Here is an 18,725-nt window from a genome sequence, read left to right on the forward strand (position 1 = left end):
CAAGTTTGGAGGTTAAAAAAGTTCTTCAACATCAACAAACAAAACCACAAACATTATTTAAACCTTCTACTGACCAGATGCAGTTCATTAGTTAACTCCATCATTTTTTAGAATCATTTTCATACCTAGCAGGTTGCTAAGAGTTTCATTTTTTTCACAAGGGTTTACCCAATGGGAATCTGAACACATTATCAATAAAATAAAACATGAACTATGCAATCTCTTTATACATAGCTCTAATGTATTGTATTTTATGTCACACTGATATTATTTGTTTAAAAAAAAGCTTGCTATTCTTGATATCCTAACCTTGTAAACTATATCAAATTGTGATGCCAGTGGAGACACTTTTTTCTAATTATAGTATATATTTTCAAAAGTATTTCTATTCTATATAAAGGTAAATTCATACAAATACCTAAATAACACTTAAATACCAATATTAATGCTGAGTCAGATGTTGCTGTAATATTAAACTTTATCTAAAATGGGAAAGAGGATTCCTACATATTCATCATTGTACCTGTAAATGAGACCTAATAAAGCTGTTTACAGTTAGCATGCTAATTCTGAAAGTGTAACAAAAAGAGTTATCTTCCTATACCCCAAATAATCAGAAAGACAATAAAGCAGAGCATTCCCTTATAAGTGTAAGCATCTAATGTCAGTATTCTTAACTACACTGGATAAGACAAAATCTTTCTCAATCCAATGCTTACTTTGTGGCAAACTACAAGTTTTCAAACAACTTCAGTTTCTGCTTATTGCTGTAGTTCCATATCAGTGAATTAACTCATGAGACTGATTCTCCACTAGTAGTATAACTTAAGTGTTATAAAAGCAGATTTAACATTTTTTACCACAAGATACATTCTCTTAAGGGAAACAAGAAAAGATTTCACATAGGCAGGCTTTTCATTTATTAAAGTAAAACAGTGGCTTTGGATATGCAACAGAACTGCATCATTAAAAAAAAAAAAAAAAAGGTCTTTCACATGAAGAGCAATCAGCTATAAAGAGACCATGAGCAACTAGTGTTGATGCCCAAGGCTCTTTCCAAAAGAGAATACATAATGAATCTAATGGGCTGAATAGTAAGGAAAAATTCAGATTGTTTATCTGTCTGCACCTATCAGGTGCAAAAGAGATAGAAGAGCAGAACAAAAGCACTAAGAAAAAGAGCCTGTATAGTAGAGAAATATTTTGATACGTGAATATGCCATCTTCAATTGCAAAATATGGAAGTAAAAATAATTCATATATATAGAAATGTGTGTGTATAGATATACAAATATATATAAAGAGGATATAATATACATTCCCTAATACTAGATGGACTTAACTGTTTAAGACAGAAATGTATTTTGGACCTGAAAGTGTATAGCAGAAGAGTTATAAAAAAATTCACTAAAATGAATTACTGATTTCAGCACTTTTTAAAAGTTGATTTCAATACTTTTTACAAGCATGGGTAATTATTTTTAATCCTAGCTTCCACAGAAACAAAGGGAAAATAGCAAGTTTAGTTACATGTTCAAAATCACCCAAGTTACTGTTATAGCTGAAAACAGAAACCATGTAAGAATTCCAGTCCTATGCTACCATTTACTGAATCACACTGATGAACATTATTTTTCCAGGATGACAGAAAATACTTAGGAAATTAAGAATTACTGTTATGGACTGTACCATCCTCCAGCTGATGCTTCAAAGAGGGGACAGCTTTCTGCCCAACTAACTCCTCAAATGTATCTAAGTCAGTGGCTGGCAATCTTTTCCAGTCTGGAGACCCCTAATTTTTTTTTTATTGTACTTACAAGCGCCAAACATCAACTGTAAACCTATAAACTGTTGGCTCGGTTTTCTTAGTTACTTTTCACAACTTTCTACAACAGCAAATTGAAAACCATCAAACAACTTGCCCAAAACAACTCTGCAGTTTTTACCATGAGAGAAAACAAAGCAAATCTGAAAAAGTAATCTATAGGGAAACTAGTTTGATAGAAAAAACATCTACAGATTTCTCAAACATATTTGTTAGTGTGGCATGCAAACCTTTTATGTTCTACATACTGATTTACATTGCTGTTCATTATTTTTGATAATATTTTACAATAATTTAAGTATAGCAGAAAAGAACTTTAAAATCTAGCCTGACAGTGCAGCTCGATCGCATTCATTGAAACAAATCCTTAGGCATAAGCATCAACAACAAAATTTGTTCAAGCCTCATTGAGAACAAAAAAAATTGCAGTCTTGAAAAAAAATGTGAGCAAACTGCTATGACATTCAAGAAAGATCCTGCTGAATTCATTTTTTCATATCTGTTCTGGGTTTCCATACATAATACTATGCCAGGCTTTTGAGGGGTAGGAGAATGTGACAGTTCAGCTTTGTTTACACTGCTTGAGCAGAACATCAAATTGTCTGATTTAGCTAAAACAACAGAACTGATTGTTCCAGGTTCTGTTTATATACACATGGTTGTTAAACTGTAGCATGGTGTAAAAATGGTAGCATGCAACATTGTCCAGACAGTCTAATGACACCCCAAACACATTCAGATCAACTGCCCTAATGGCATGTTCTGTTGATTCTTCCAGTTCAAAATTCTCCATGTAAGGTTTAACTTGATGGTATTTGGGTTGGATAGATTAAAAAAAAAAGAATCAAAACCAAAGCAACCAAAGTCACAAGGCCAGACTTACTTCCTTTTCCTGAGGAGCAGATTTAAAAAGGAAAAATTAGAAAATTAAACAGCTCAAAGATGTTGCAAACATTTTGCATTGACACTAAGATGTAGACAATATACTCTTGCTTGTTACCAAGATACCCGGCTATACTTTCTCAAGGTACATTCAGTATGTTCAGAATGTGTGTTATGGAATTAAATATAATAGTTGACATAACAAAGAAAATAGCGCATCTCCATACAAAAGCTTAGCATTCTGCTATCCTTTGCAAGCAAGCTCATGACAGTATCACATTTTGTATATCACAACAATCAGATGGATCACTAAATCTACTCATCTCTACAGAAGTAATTTTTACAAGATTTTACCCTGACAGGCATAAATTGTTTTTTTAACAGTACGTAGGAGTCAAATGTTTTTCAATGAGAGGACTGTGGGCATCTGACAGAACTGGACGTCTCAGTTTGCATGCAGTGAAGAGTATCTATCTACACAAGGCAGGATCAGGTTCCACATTTCACCTTAGTTCCTCATGTGGTATCCCCATTCTAAGTAGTAACAATTACACTGTGTTTGAAATCAAATTTTTTGAAGTTCGGACTAGAACTAGAGGAAGAATCAGATCATGTTTCTTTTTCCATTCTACACCTACCCCACCTCAGCTAAGCTAGTTTTGTGAGCCCCTCTCCACGACCACAGTAAGTGGTTCATTAGAAGGCATGGGATTACACTGCAGAAATTGCCTTTTCACCCATCTATCCTAGCTACCTATGCTGAATAGAAGCAATCTTCACAAGACAGAAAAAAGCAGCAAGACTGCTTCAAACTTCTGAAAAGTCCCATCCCTTCCCCTTTTGAGAAAATATTAATAGGTCTTTACTTTTCTCCCACCTTCCCTACTCCAACATTTCTCCTATCCTCATCCTGAGATGAGGGAAAGTGCCTGCAGGATGAAGACTTGTACTTCGGAGGAGGAAGCAGGACCAGTCAGAGCAGCCACACTAATTTCCCCCTTAAACTCATGGCATTTTGCTCTATGCTTCAAGACGACCCTGAGAACTTTCAGCTTCTAGGTGAAACACATGGAATAGGCAGTTAATATTCCATAATTTTTACTGTGAATTCACTTCTTCATCCTAGTTTCTGCAATTAGATTTCCTGCTCCTTTCTCAGACAGACAAGCAGGTTGTATACTATTACTTCAGATTGAACCAAGCCTTCTGAACCTTACCAATAAGGAGAACCATTTTAAAAGAATAATATGTATATATTATCCAGGGAATATATCAAATTTGGCTTGTGAGTCTTGGATGTCAGTAGCCAGCATTTTAACTGATTCTGACTGAATGGCATACTATCCTTCCAGCAGCAGGACAGACATTACACTTCACATGAAAAGTGGGACTTCTGGCAGCTTTAGTGGTAAGCTGTGACGTTGTCTCTCCTGCAGCATTTGAAGCAGAAATAAAGCATTAATTACAACAGAGAGGAACCCCCGGCACCAAATCAATATGCATTTAAGGAGCCACATAGAACTACTGAAGCCAAGCAGAATACACTGAGAACATTTCTCAGGAAACTTGCACATATTCAACTATCAAGCAACAGTTTAAAAAAAAAAAAAACCCACTGAATATTTAAGAAGCAAAAGGAAACTGATTTTGATAGACAATATTTTGTATAGAAATTAATCATTGTTTTTTGCTAAACACCATAATGGAGATTTTTTTAATTATTTTTCTTAACCACCAGTGTAGCAGTTTGTTCCATTTACCCCACACCTCAGAACAAATCATTGATGTCACAGCTGCACAAACATATGTGCAGAATTATCTTTAAAAATATGCATTATCACATCACTGTTTTGATTACAAGCACCATTTTATTAAATATACTAAATACAAAAATATTAAACAAACAGTATTATCGACTGCATCATCAGAGCAGCCTTTTGCATGGGAACCATGTAAATGCCTTAAGGGGAAGCCATCTGTCTCCTCTGGTGAGCTTTGCAAATATGTCTCACTTGCAACAGTTGTGTCCATATCTTTTGTTTGATATCTGACTATTGTCAGTGGCCCACAGGCAGAAGGTAAATTTCCTCTGCACCACACTCTTATGATGAGGATGCAACACAGCGTCATTAGAAGGAACACTTCTGTATTTATGTACTTTCCTTCTAGCTGTACCTAAGAAACAAGTAGCAACGACCTTTCCTAACTTATGTTTAATGTTAATATTAGTGATAGTCTTTTAAAAATATTTTTAAACAATAAAGACTTGTATAACTACAATAGTAGTTTCCCAAAGCCAGTTTTGCTATAACTGTCTGAGTACTAGCAATATTCTTGACTTTCTTCAAATAATCACACCATTCAAAACTTGACACAAAATTATTTTTAAACATTTGCTCTTCTTCATTTTAATGATAGTATGCCACAGATACCTTAGTTTAGAAAGAAAAGAAAGTGGTAGATACCAAAGATGTCAGCAGAGTATATTTATTCCCACTGTAGGAAAAGTCACATGTTCTATAATAATATCAGAATAAATGCTACAAACCTGGCCATTTATCTAGAGGCCATGAAGTCACTGCAGCACAGCAGAAAGTTTCTGAAGCTAACTTTACAGTAGGTAACTCTCATAGTGGCAGCTATAAGCTGACTGAAACACCACAGAAACTGCGTAGATTAGACTACATGGAGATCCAGTTTACAAAAAGAAGGCATTTGAAAGTTTGCAATTTTAATTAAGATAAATATTTATGAATTGTATGTGTGATGTATACACTTAATTTTCTATTTGTCCACTTTCTAAGCTAAGAATTCAAGGTTTTAAGTCTACTTCTCAGTATAGTTCATGTAATTCTTCTATGAAACATACTGTTTAGCCTTTCCTTGATTTCTTTTTGGCATCTACATCTACCTACCTTATGCTCACTTAATCCATCTCCACATAGAAGTATTTAAAACTGGTAAAATTAAGGAGAAAAAATACTATTTATGTTTCATTAGCCATACACTTCATGGGAGACTTAACAGAAAAGAAAGTTTAAAATTGGCATATATTAACACTAAAAGCAAGCTGATGAAGAAATAATTAAAGTCAGCCACTTTCTTCCCATATTATAATGTCATATGTGATAATAAAGTAACTTCTTGGTACTACATATTGCTTCATACTGAGAAATTAGCATGTTCTTGTTTTTATTATATTAGTTTAAGCACTATTTTTTTTTATTTTATTTTACAAGACAAGATCTACTGAAATTACAGCAGTTTCACAAAACACAAGGTGCCTATCTTAAAGGTGTAGTGACAACCAGAAATTCTACAGCTACACTGCAGAATTGAATAGTCCAATGCTAAAGATATATGTACACTTGAAGAACTTTCTCTCCCACAGGACTGTGGGCAAAGTCTACCCTTTGATGCAAAGAAATCACCACAAAAGATTCCTTGCTATTGTCAATAATAAATAAATATTGAGAAAAAGAAAGCACATAAACAGAACTTAAACTAGCTGCAGTTACCATAGAAACCAGCAGGACTTACTGAATACTTCCTACTCTATTCCGTTATCATTCAGTATCTCATGAACTCAAATGGAGAAGTATTTTTTTTATTCCTATGGAAACCCTGGAAATATCGCACATCATTGTCACAGGAGATTAAAGCAAACTAGAACACATCTCTTGGATTCATTTATGTGCCACCAAGGCCTATGAAAGACTAAAAGTAACTAAACAGACAAAATCCATTTCTCAAAAGAGAGGAGCAGAATCCAAACTATCCCTGTGAACAGTAGGTAAGTAACAAACACTGGCAAGCAGTTTATAATCTGTGAACAACTGTCATAAATGAATCTGTACCAATAAGACTATGCCCTTTAGTCCTTATGACAGTTGTCTTATTGTTGAGGGTAAGAAAGGGGAACTTCTATACAGATGTAATAGTATATAACCTAAAATGCTTACACAACTCTTTCCATCTCAGAAGACCTAAAAAAAAAAACCTGCCACACAGATTCAGATATATACATATTGTTAAAAAAGATCCATGAATATTTGAATGAATATGTATTAAAGGTAAGATACTTCCCCATCACTCCCTTCTGACTAGATGTCTCCTTTTTCTACTCTATTAATCTAAAGATATAGACTTTTTATCTAGCGATTAGAAGCTATGACTGCAAGCTGTAAAAAATGCCCCCCAGAGTCAGTTCAGTTGTCTATCCAGCACAGAGACAAATCTCTGACCATGTTAATATGAGATACTTTTTAAGAAGAACAGGAAATAATAGTAACTTTCTGTAGTCCATTCCACTCGTACAGTATGTGGAATGAGTATTTTGGAAGATTACCCTTTCCCATACGCTGTAATAGCTGTTTGGTATCTAATGCCTATTTGTCCAATCCATTTTATGAACCTGTTGACACTGTCTACACAATCTCCCTTTACCAAAAAAAAAAAAAAAAATCCAGAAGTTCACTGATCCTCATATTAAAGAAAACCTACTTTTTACAAATATCTCTTAAGTTGACCTCTAACAACTTTCATAAGTGACCCTTGTTTTTAGAATCTGGTTGATAAAAGTTTGGCATAGACTGTTCACCAACTTCCTTTGTGAATGCTGACGACATCCCATACCAACCTTTTCTCCAAACTGAAAACTCCCAGCAATTTTTGCCTTGTAAGGCTGTGGTTTCACATCCTTATTGTTTTTGTTGCCTTTCTCTGTCCTTTATTCTGTCACTCTTAAGATATAAAAATAAGGACTTCACACAGTACTCAAGACGTGGGTAAGTAAAGGTTGTTTTTTTTTAAGTAGCAAAATTATGTCCTCTGTCTTGTTCTTGATAATGCCCAGGGTCAGTCAATTATTTCGGAGAACTATCCATGATAATGCCAAAACTTTCCTCAGTCGTATCTACCAGTCCTGGCTTCAGAATCACTTAAGTGTGATTTCCCCCCTGCCCCGTGATACATTGCTCTACTTTTACACACACTTATGAAAACAAGTCTTGATATGGGTCTTGGTTCAATGCACATATAAAAAAAACCCAAAAACAAACACCAAAACCCCAAACCACTGAGGACATGGAACATCCTGTGGTTCCTGCCTGTGCAGACTTGGAGGCTGAGAAAGCCTTCCTCCTTATCCTCTGGTTCAGAAACCTGGAGCACAATACAAGAGAAAACTAGTATGGCACTAGTTATTTTTGCCTAACTAGGGGAGTTTATAGGTCACACCAAACATTCCTTAACTAAGAAAAATTGTAATGTCATAACTAAGACTGCAAAACAAATCCTGTTATCCAAGAATGAATGTGCTTTGCTGTTGAAAAACTAATGTCAGGTTTGGATTTGTAAAATGCTTGGAATATTATGAGTACGAAAGACTAAATCACTGAAGAATACATTCAATTTCTATTGTCAAGTCAATTAATACATTTTATTGTACATTAAGGCCTATTCAGATTAACTGCATCCCAAGAATGTTACAGGTGCTCAGAAAAAAACTGTATGTTAATTCCACAACAAAATTGGTTGCAAGACGTCTCCAGGAAGACTGGGTCCCACAATGGAAAGAAAGATCAAAATTTATGAAAGCTTTGTTTATCCTTCATAAAGCTTGTTAAACTCCATATTCAAATTCTGAGATGTTTCATGCTCAAGGTTGCTCAAGGTTTCTCTTCCTGCTTTGCAAATCTAGTAACATGGCTGATATTGTCAAGAACGTTGTCAAAAAAAAATCTGTATGTATACCAAATGCACCTGCCCCTCTCCAAATTCATATCTGTCAGGGATACCAAATTATCCTTTGAGCACCTATTCTCATTAAAATCATGAGAGAACTGTTACTGCCTTTGGAAGCAGGGAAAAACCCCACATAATTTCTGTGCTGCTAAATTTCACTTTGGCTGCTAGGCAACTGTAACTTATTGCAAGAGGTGGTTTTTCTACCCACAACCCCTCAATGTTAAAAGAATTTGAGTCCTCTCCTTCATAAAATAAAAAAAAAAATGCAGCAAGAGCAATGCAAGCTGTGAAAATATCCTGAAAAAAGTCACAAGCAGTATATAGCATATTTACATTTTTCCAGGAAAATCTACTATAATTACTTACCTATTTCAAAATCCACTTGTTTTTCTTATATTTTTTCAAAACACTCCATAAGCTCAAGCAATTCACCTGACTAAAAAAACAAAACAACCACCAGTACTTTTAATTCCATTGTTTCTTTTATGTTCTTTCCCCTTCTAGGGTACTCTTATTTGCTATATTTTTTTAATGAATCTCCTCTTTATGACATTTATGGTCAAAACCTATGTCTTATCTAAGTAAAATTAACTGACTCACACTTAAGAATGTTTGCTTGAGCAAGAGTATTGCAAATAAATTGCATTTCAGTACTACATGTATTTATAATTAAAAAATGATCATTATAAAGAAATGAAAAAACCTGAAGGCTTACATTTTTACAGAATCACAGAAAGATGCCACTCTTGTTTTTCCCTGAATGAGCAATGAGGCCTTCTAGCACTTTTAACTGTTCTTCAGAAGTCCAGTCAAGGATCTAAATCTTTCCATAGTAAACATTTAGTGCACTCTCTATGCACTAGGTGGTCTTTGATTCAGACATTCAATAACATTCTATACTTTAAGAAAGCAACCTAAATAATCTTCTAATTAAATAACTTAGTAACAAACAACTTTATTAATATACTATTGCCACTAATTGGTGTCCCCTTTTTTCTCCCACCTTCTCCCCTCACAAAGGGCTTTTCTTCTCCTCCTCCTTTCAATGCTGTCAATCTAAAAGACATTTTCATCATGTGGTAATTAAAAAGTAAAGTCTTACACACTCCATTTTAACACTAATTTGTCTGTTTCTGACTGTTTCCTTTAGGTACTGTGAGAGTCAAGGCAGCAGGCAAAACCACCACATGGCACTTAGCACAAGCCAAGGAAAGCTCATCTCTCTGCTATGCATTTGCAGGTCATGTATTAAAAATGGAACAAAGCAACAATTTGCTCCATCATTTTATCTCCTGGATTTGCAATTGAAATAATGATTTTTTTTTCTTTCATTGTCAGTTTATAGGAAAGTCAACATTCAACTGTGTCCTTGATTGAACTGTGGTAACTTACAACAATATACCTATGACTTTCTCTTGTATATCAAGCACTTCACCTAATTAACGAAGTCATCATCATCTTACTCAAATGATTAAAAAAACCCTCATTTCAGGCATCAAAACCAGTTCATAAACACCTTTAATTTCCTGCTTCTTCAGTTAATTATGAACATGTCTGATTCTTCTCTGAGAAGCCCACCTTAGGAGTATTTATCTGATACTTCCCATCATCTACAGCATTATATAGCACTTCAAAGTAAATCAGTATTTCCCTGAGCAGATTTTAAGTAAATTGTTACCTTTTATTGTTATGTATATTTACGCCACTCAACATCAACTGCAAATAGAAATGCATGGGCTCAATCAGCATGTTCTTAAATCATGTGTTTATGCAAATTAATATTGACACATTTTTAAATAGTACATAAAATTCTCATCTACTTTATGTAAGAACAAAAGTCACATTTTCAAGGGTTGTGCCACCAAGAACATTAAGTTCTAGTCATGCCTTTAAAACCTAAAGAATGAGGAGAAAAGGATATTCTGACCACACAACTGCAGGCACCATGCCTAGCCAAGCTCAGTTTTCTACACTACTTCAGAAAACAAAAAGGGTTTCTAACTGAAGGACATTCTAGATCCCCTCTACAAATGTCTTTCTCCAAAGCCTGCCCTTCAGGTGAAGTTAGGTAGCATGGATATTCCTTTGTGCAAAAAACACTTCTGAAGTGTTGTGTAGAATTTAGCTCCTAAAGCAGTAAGAATGTCTAGTTCTATTTCAGTACTTTATCTCTGCAATATTCACAGAAAAATACTGAATCAACTACAATATTAGCACAATCTCATATACATGCCAGTTTTAAGTCTCTTCTATCTAATCTTGCTGTCATTAACAGACAAGAATTACATGCTCTGAGACGCTAAGTTGACAGAATGATAACTGATGGTCAAATGTTTTGAAAATTTGATGGTTTAATTATTTAGCAAGTAAATTTCCTGTTGTCATTTCTCATGTTGCTCCCCCCAACAACAACAAAAACCCAAAAACAAACAAACAAGCAAAAAGAGAATTCTCTTTTTTAATAAAATGAAATGATTTCTTTCAAAGATTTCAGAGTCATTGTGTTTGTCAGGAATGGATTAAATCATCTCACTGTCTCCAGTGCCCCAGATCATGAATAACAAGCAACATACCTTACTTTCCAGTAGAAGCAATGAAATGCGTGATTTAGAAAATGTTTTTTCCAAAATAATTTTCAAACTAAAAAAATCAAACAACCCATTGTTAAGTTTTCAACTAGTTCTACAGCTACGATGTTGAAGAAGGCCACCTAGTCTGTATTTTAGAGAGTGCCTACTGATTTGCATCTACTATCTAAACTGAAACATTTGATTTCACGAGAGAATTGGGCAAATGGTCCTATGTTGATGTAAATGTCCAATTTTGTACTACAACCGCATGGATGTGAAGCAGTGACCTTTAAAAATAAATTTTGTCCTGTATTTTCCATAATGTTGGCCTTTATTTTCCTCACCTGTGGGTAGCCAAGAAGTTTAAATATTAAACTGGTAATTATAGGAGCAGCCACTATATAAATATTTGTTCCAACACTCACAAAGCACCTGGACAAGCTGATCTGATAAATTAGGAAGTTGTTTTGTAAGGTTACTGGGGAAGAAATAAAAGCTAGACCAGACATGTCAAAGAAATGGTGACAGACTCCAGTAGAGAGAGGTCCAAAAAAATATTCAGTTTTGGTTCCACAAAGAGCACTTGACATTCCAGTAAGATTCATTTCAGAGAAAATGACTGTCCAGGTAAGAATAATGATGAGAGGTTTTTTTCCCATGAGCAGAAAACACAAATAAGATTCTACCTTACACTGATGTGTGTTGAACACTTTGCTAACTTGTCTCCTTCACCTGTCAAATAAACCCAGGCAGCAGTTACACAACAGCCTCCAGGTGATCATGCTGAACTAAAGATCAATTATAACTCTTTTCCCAAGTCCATTTTCAGCAGACCACTTCTAAAACTTTTTTGTAGACATTGGATGTACAAGACTGATTTTAATTTAAACTCTCTCAGTGTAAAAAAGTACTATAATTTCTTTAGCTGCAGATATCTCATACAATTTTGATTTCATAGCACTGTAAAGCCACCAGTTCTTTCTTTAGGGAAAAAAAAATATAATTCCACACTTTGATTCAGAAATATAATAGCTGGCAGGAACAGGCTGTGTTAACTTAGTAGGAATTCATGAGTAAGTCATAATATTTTCAAACAATATACTTTGATAAAAATATTGACTTGACTTAGCTACATCCTATAACTACAAATAACATGAATATTCTCACTAGCACAAATGTTTACTGAAACAGTTAACCTTTCGCAAATATAGCTGTACAGTAAAAATGAAATGAACAGTCAATGTTCATACTGGAAATGGTCCTCCAGAAATTACAGCCTATCAATTCAAATCCTGAAACTGATGAGTGCTATATTGAAATAAATGCCTGTTGGTTTTTAAACTGAACAAATTAACTAACAGACTCCATGCATTGCTACTTATTTTTCAAATGATTAGTCATATTGATGAGCCCAGATGTCTACAATACCTGCTGTTATACCTTGACAAGAATATGAATATACAATAAGAAATAATCTGATCCAATGATGTCGGCCAGCTGTCTACAAAGTATCTGGAAATAAACTAGTCCCTTATAAGATGCTATGGTAAACTACAAGTACAAAAATAAGTACCCTAAAAAAAATAAACAAAGTCATCAAATGGAATTAGATAAGTTCTCCCAGTATCTTGAATAAAAATACATAGTATTTTTAGTAGTTTTAGGTTTTGGTCTTGATTGTTGGTTTGTATTTGTGCTCACATATACCTTAGTAAAAGCAACCAGAATGATTCCTGATTGCATAGCTAGTAGTATAGGACTCTGGTTTGGGGTGATTTCTAGCTTTGATACTGAAAATTGGAACAAGAAGCAGGGCACTAGAACTTGTCATTTTTAATGCTGAAGACCTCAGGAAAACATACAAAAGATAAATGTGTCACTTGTCATAAGATCAATATATCAGTTTCAGATAGAAGACATCTAACACTAAAAGCAGCAATGGAACATACTATCAAGCTATTGATTGAAGTCAGCACTTAACATAAGCACATGGGCAGAAGGTATTTTAAGGAAAAAATAATCAAAATAATCTTATTGCAGAACTAAACAAGATTGTAGCAATTGAGCCACCTCAACTTTTCACTGTAAAAGACTTGATTGGGAAGTGCTATTTCTTTTCATTTCCTTCTCTCAAGGTAAAATATCTCTTAACCAAAGTAAACAATCAAGGACACAAATTCTATTTACAGTTTAACCCAAACTAGCTCCAAAGTCTCAAGGGGATTCTCAAAAGTTTTAAATGGGATTTATATCACTCTAGCTGTTAGTTCATAAGTACACGCATTCTAACAAAGAAATTACTCAAAACCACACAAGAGACACCTTTTACTGCAGTGAATGCCATAGAAAACCCTTGGCAATTACTTATGATTTGACAAAGCTATAATTATATTCAAATAAAGTGAAAACTGTATTTTTTCAGTGGAACTTTAAACCACTTGTTACCAATATCTGACTTGTGACTATTTTATACATAATTGTTCACATTTGAAGGATTTCCTAAGTTAGTAAAGAAAAAGATCAAAAGAACATAAAATCATGACTGGTCTATTGAAAGTACCACAAATCGCATTGCATAGCCAATTCAAACTTGTCTTTGCTTTACAGTTCTGACCGCTATCTACATTTGTAACACTGTGCTTGTTTTCCAAGTTGGCTTCATTTTTGCTATCACAATTTTACTTTTAGCCTATATTTTTACCACATAATATGAAATTACTAAACTCAGTGTTTGTAGCACAATTCAAAATCATGGTGTCAGAATACAGGAATAGCCGGGGCGGGGGCTGGAAGTCAGTTTTTCTTACTTGCTCTCTCTGCTTCTCTCTTGCAGTGGGAATTAGTCTGCTATTTTACTTCCAAAAGAGAAAATTGGGATTGACTCAGCACTGATGCAACAAACCAAAAATCCTCCACTAATGCTGGGACACAGTGTTTGTTAAAAAATGTTCTTTAAAATAAGAATACAGAAAATCATAGAAAACTTACAAGTACTCTGCCAGTTAAAGTCTGGGCAGATATCATGACTCCTGCCCAATCCTTCACAGAAGTCATCCATCCCACTTCTGCTGCCACATTCTCCTCTTTTTCATCTGTTGGTTTGCAGGCCCCATCTGCCTGTGTATCTCCACCACCATTGATCTTCTGGGCCTCCTGCAAAGTAAGTATTTGGGTTAGTTAACATTTAGCAATTTGACAGTAAAAGTTAGTGTACAGTTGTGGCTAAGAAATGCTATGAAAAAAGCAAATCAGTCTTCCTAGGTTCCTCGTAGATGAAATTAAGCACCTACTTGGCCATATCTGTAGAAATAACAGAAGCAGAAATGTTCTATGAGGTACCAGACTAACAATTAGATAATAACACTCTCCTTGACATTAAATTTTAAAAACACATACGTGGCATCAAATATGCTATATGTTCCTTCCTCATAAGCAGCATAATTGCCAAGAGCTATGTATGCAATTATAGAGCTACATGTGAGCTTGTCAGACATACACTGAAGGTCCTTTTGATGTATTAGTTCAAAACAACATGTACTAGGTGTGAGAACATAATTTACGTGCAATTTTAATTTACTATCACTAGAATTAATTATCTGAGTAAACCTTCACTGAGAAGCATGATGTTACAAGACAATAATTATCAAGTGTGAGGGGAACAAAATACACCATAGAGAATCTGCAGGGAGCTGCCATGCTATCAGTGAACTAGGGTTTCAATGAAAGTGTTTAATATATCACAGGAATTCTTCTGTCAGTAAGTGGCTCTCACAGAACAGACAGCTAGAATTTAAAGAGGAGCCTCAGCTGCACCAGCTGACTGATGAGTCACATGCATTGGAATTCATACCAGTCTCTCACGGATGCTGCAGCAAGGATGTTGTGCTCTGTAACTGCCTGCTATGTGCTACAGTCACGGATGCTGCACAAAAAAATCAAGGGAAATGATCGGAAAAGCCAACCTGGATTGTATAGCATTTAAAACATATCATATGCAAAGTATCAGACTGTGCTGTGAGCATGCCTTTGGTGACAGCATAATACTAACAACTTCCTGAATACTTGACAAGTTATGCTAAGCAGGCTTATGGGAGACAGCAAAATTCAGTGCTGAGGCAAGTACCAAGCACTTGAACTGCACCCATAGATCTACATTAATGTTTCAAGCACTCCGCACAGACCAACAGCTTGAAAGACCTTGTTTATACAGGACTTGCCTATAGGCCACTAAGCAGGAAATCAATTGCCATTAATCCACTTTGGGATATCTGTTATACAAGCAAAAATGTTTGACGTCAGTTCAACAATTATTACTACAGTAGGAATACTACACTACCACTGTCAAAACATATAACTGTGAGGTAGCCTTGAGGACACAGCTGGACATAAAGATAAGGGCACTTCCTGAGAGCAGTACTGAACTAACAACGCAATTGCACTGAATCTGTCAGCAAAGGACAGTAGAGCAACACTAAAAATGTAATATGGAGACCAATAGCTGTTTTTAGAAAAATCTCAGTATTGCAACTTAATTAGCTAATCAGATTCTTCTCTGTTAGTCTCTCTCCCAAAATCTGTGCTCTCTCTTCTGACTAGCCATTACAGCACAATGCATGATGAGGCTATATTGATAATAACAAATTATTCAGTTACAACAGTAATTCAGTACTTCCTAAGCAAATAACCAGATAGAAGATAAAAGCTACTTTGAAAGACATATACTGCATTGCTCACACACAGAGCACAACCTATAGAGATGAGCTCATCACTTAGGACACTGATGTATGGTACGGCACAAGGCATTTCCAGGAGAGTAACATTTGGCTAAGGACAATTTATGACCCATATCATCACCAAGCCATATAGATCAGTGCCAAAGAAATGCCTTGGCCACCATCAGTATTTTGATTATAAACCAGGAAAGAGAAACCTAACTTCTTGCCCACTTCTTGTGAACAATGAGGTGGACTGAGACCTGGCTGAATAGCTGAACTCAGAGGTCCTGGTGAACAAGCAGTTACCCATGAGCCAGCAATGTGACCTTGTGGTCAAGAAGGCCAGTGGTATCCTGGGGTGCATTAAGAGAAGCATGACCAGCAGGTCAAAAAAGGTTATCCTCTCCCTCTACTCTGTCCTAGTAAGGCCACATCTGGAGTTCTGTGTCCAATTCTGGGCTCCCCAGTTAAAGAAAGACAAGGAACTACGGGAGAGAGTCCAGTGGAGGGCTACAAGGACAATTAGCGAACTGGAGCATCTCTGTTATGAGGAAAGGCTGAGAGAGCTAGGTCTGTTTAGTCTGGAGAAAAGATGACTGAGAGGGGATCTGATCAATGTCTATAAATATCTAAAGGGTGGATGTCAAGAGAACAGGGCCAGACTCTTTTCAGTGGTGCCCAGCAACAGGACAAGGGACAACAGGCACACACTGGAACACAGGAAGTTCCATCTAACACGAGGAAAAACTTCTTCACTCTGAGGGTGACTGAGCACTGGAACAGGCTGCCCAGAGAGGTTGTGGAGTCTCCTTCTCTGGAGATATTCAAAACCCACCTGGATGCCATCCTGTGCAACCTGCTCAAGGTGATCCTGCTTTAGCAGGGGTACTGGACTAAATGATCTCCAGAGGTCCATTCCAACACCTACCATTCTGTGATTTTATTTTTTTTTTTTTTGAGCGGCTGTATGTACCAGGCATAATAATATAACAAAATATTGAGGTTTAGGCAACCTAGACACATCTCCAAGGCCCTGGGGGCACTCAAGGCCTCACTGGCCCTGGCCGCTGTCCCCACACCCTGCCTGTGGCCCAGGACACCATTTCAGGCAAGCCCATGGCCACCAGTTCCCCACAGCCCTGTCCTACCCAGACATGGGCCTTGCTGAACTGGGGTCCACCAGCCTGGCCAACCCACAGCCTGGTTCCCCTCACCAGGCGTGATCTTTACCCTCACCCAAAGGCCCATGTCCTAGGCTGGCTCCGGCCTGGCCCCAAGGAGGTTCCTGCAGCCCAGGGCTGGGGCTGCCTCCAGCAGTGGGACAAGAAAGCCCTGTCAGCCTGGGCATCCCCCGGCCCTCAGGGAGCCCCCAGCCCTGCAGAGCCCTGACACCTACCAACTTGTGCGACAATTGCACATAAGAGGTTAAAACCACCGGTGTCCGCTTGTCTCCGAGACAAACATTGTGGATAGAGATCCGCAAGGTTGGTATGAGAAGCAGACAAAGGAGGGAGCCTTATGGTGGCAAGACAGCCCCGTTTTGGCTAGAGAATACGGAATAAACAGACAGTTTCTACACAGAATCTTGAAGGTCACGGTGCCCAGAGTGAGACCTTTTGCTTCATTCTCTCTGAAATGGATATTCAAGTTGACACCCCAAAATATGGTAATGAGCCAAAAAAAGTACATGCTAAACATATATGACTATAGTACTCAACTCTCCACCCAAATCATGTTAAATATCACCCCAGGGAGGGAACACAACTAAGGTTAGGGTATAAAGGATAGTGAGGAAGTTATCCCCAGGGGGAGAGAAGAGATTGAAGACCCCAAAGAGGCAATCGACAGACTGTGCTCCTTCTCCTCCTCCACCCAGGATAGGGACGCCTTCTTGGTAAGCATTGCAACTTCACCTTTTTGGTGAAGAATACCTGAGGTAGCATTTTGCTGGCATTACAATCATTTATTACCTCTATTGCAGTAAGTGCATTTATCAACGGCAATTCTGAACTCTTTATATCTGTCAGTTGAATAAACTTTCTATGTTTCAACTTTGCAAAACTGTCCCAGTGAAACTTCTTTGAGGACTCCAACAGGCAAACATTAACTCTGATATGTGGCTATATATAATCCTTTAAACATAAACCGTTGACCAAGTCTGAAACTAAGACTGGACCTAGCCACACCTAGGCTCCTCTCTGAGGAGGAGTTTAGAAAGCAAGGGGGTCTTTTCTGAACCTCGTGACTCAACAGGAGGGCCTCCCTCAGCCACACATCAAACCCATACCCTTTACGCAACAACTTGTTAAAAGTTACACATGCCAAGTATTTCTCTCCTCCCATCAGTTTGCCTTTTGTAACTGCTAGAGCTTGTCTTTCAGATTGTAAACTCTACATGCCAGATTTTACTGCATGGTCCTCCTCTGCACAGCACAGTGAGCTTTTATGCTCTATACAAGTTTATACTGAATAAAAGTATTAATGTGGTTTTTGCAGTAAAGGAGATGTAATTATCTCTTCCTCTCAGATAAGAAACTGAGACAGTGATTAGGTGCCTAACTCTGTCACCAAAGAAGTCATTGGCAGGGCAAGGATGAAACCACGGACTTGCTTGATTTTTCCACCCAGCACCCCTATTTAAAATCTCAGGGATGCACATCTTGCTGATAACATTCATAATGACAGATTTTGGTATAGAAAGTCACAGAACTACAAATCATTAAACAAAAAGAGCGAATGTAAAAGTCCATTTTATGGTAGTGAACTTGAATACGTTAAGGTTTGAAAATTCTATCATTGTTTACATACTCTTATTCTTACCCCCAACCTTTTTGTCAATATATCAAACTGAATTTTAAAGACATGATTATTCATAAGATTATAAAAATAAAATTTCCTAACACTCAAAATAATAGACAATTTACTACATTGAAAGAGAAAGATAGCTTTTCTATTTTCAAGAGGTTTTAACACCCTACAGTTCTT

At 36.5% G+C, this 18,725-nt stretch overlaps 1 protein-coding gene across 1 annotated transcript in view; it reads right to left on the reverse strand.

Annotated features, from left to right (window-relative positions):
* The window catches only part of KCNMA1 (potassium calcium-activated channel subfamily M alpha 1), a 494,552-nt gene that overhangs the window by 345,163 nt on the left and 130,664 nt on the right, over positions 1–18,725 (reverse strand). Inside the window, exon 4 of the mRNA XM_075757828.1 lies at positions 14,014–14,178. Within this exon, the coding sequence (XP_075613943.1) occupies positions 14,014–14,178 (165 nt within the window). The remainder of the gene's footprint in view (positions 1–14,013; positions 14,179–18,725) is intronic.

This window comes from Balearica regulorum, chromosome 7 (assembly GCF_011004875.1).
Source record: "Balearica regulorum gibbericeps isolate bBalReg1 chromosome 7, bBalReg1.pri, whole genome shotgun sequence".
In the NCBI taxonomy this organism is placed as follows: domain Eukaryota; kingdom Metazoa; phylum Chordata; class Aves; order Gruiformes; family Gruidae; genus Balearica; species Balearica regulorum.